The following is a 1,234-nucleotide window of genomic DNA, read 5'->3' as shown; positions in this document are numbered from 1 at the left end:
TATTGCCCGGCAGAAGGGCCCTTGCAGGGTGCAAACCGGGCGTGCATACTGGCAGGTCCAGAAAGGGACAGCAGTCCCTGGCCACTCAGACTGAAGTGGAAAAGGTGAGAAGAAGGTTACTTCTTCAGTTCCCACTTCAGGCACATTTATGTACATGCAGCTTGAGTCACATGATGAGTGCCATGTCATCCTCAGAGACAGCTGCAGCCATCTGGGTGTCCCTGTGGGGGATCCTGAGAGCATCCACTGCATGCATGTGTGCTGGGCACAGCAGGAAGCCATCCAGGGTGTCTGGGCTGGACAGGTCAATAGTACATTGATACAAAGGAAAGTGGTCCATGTAGATAGAAGGAATAAACAGGAAGAGAATGATGAGAAGAATGAAATAAAGAAAAGAGAAGAAAGAGAGAAAAGAAAGAAGGGAAGAGGGAGAAGGGAGGAAGGAGAGGGATGGGCAGCAGGGCAGTGGGTGAGGTATGGCCAGGTGGGTCCAGGTGGACCCAGGTCAGGCGGGTGTGCCCTGACACAAGTCTTCATAAATGATTTTGAGATGTTGGTCATGAAGGGTTACGGTCTGTTTCCTTAAATCTTTGAACTCTTGGACTCATTTGGTGGTCCAGGTAATCAAATCCACCACTTTATAGTCCACAGCAATGAGAGGCAAATGGGCAGGGCACTCAAGAGCCCTCCTAATCTCGTTTTTCTCCATGGTCCTGAGCTCGTCAGCCTTTCTCTTCCCAACATCTGCTTTTTCCCATTCAAAATCTTCTTGTATCATGTCAACAAAAGTCCTCTCATCTTGGACTCCCCCTTCCTCCAGATGTGGCCTACTAATCCACCTGCCCTGATGTTGTCTCCAATCCATGCTTTCAGAGGGCTCATAATAAAGTCTCGAAGGGAGGAGCTCCACTGCATCCTCATCCTCATAGATCTCTGCTCCCTTGGCCATCTTGTCAGGGATGTGTCCAGGGTTGAGGTGGTCTGGGCGTAGCATCCGGCACTGAGGACCTCACAGGGGGTAGATCAGGTGTGTGTACTGGCGGGCCCGATGCGGGACAGTGGTCCCTGGCCACTTAGACTGAAGTGGGAATGTTGAGTTATTATTAAAAGGGAAACTATACTACTTACCTGAAGTGGGAATGTTGAGAAGAAGGTTGCTTCTTCGTTTCCCACCCCAGGTGTGTTTATATACATGTGGCTCGAGTCACATGAGGTCTGCCATGTCACCCCGCAT

At 50.3% G+C, this 1,234-nt stretch overlaps 1 protein-coding gene across 1 annotated transcript; it reads right to left on the bottom strand.

Moving 5' to 3' along the window:
* Nucleotides 1-604: 604 nt before the first annotated feature.
* Nucleotides 605-949, bottom strand: EI90DRAFT_3016297 (uncharacterized protein; the record flags this gene model as incomplete). Its single annotated transcript, XM_039056973.1, has 1 exon — nucleotides 605-949. One exon carries the CDS (start codon nucleotides 947-949, stop codon nucleotides 605-607), a length of 345 nt encoding a protein of 114 aa, XP_038916369.1.
* Nucleotides 950-1,234: the final 285 nt, after the last annotated feature.

The sequence above is a fragment of the Cantharellus anzutake genome, assembly GCF_015039405.1.
Source record: "Cantharellus anzutake strain C23 chromosome Unknown EI90scaffold_22, whole genome shotgun sequence".
Taxonomy (NCBI): Eukaryota; Fungi; Basidiomycota; class Agaricomycetes; order Cantharellales; family Hydnaceae; genus Cantharellus; species Cantharellus anzutake.
The sequence above is the reverse complement of the archived record's forward strand: the minus strand, read 5'-3'. Positions and strand labels throughout refer to the sequence as shown.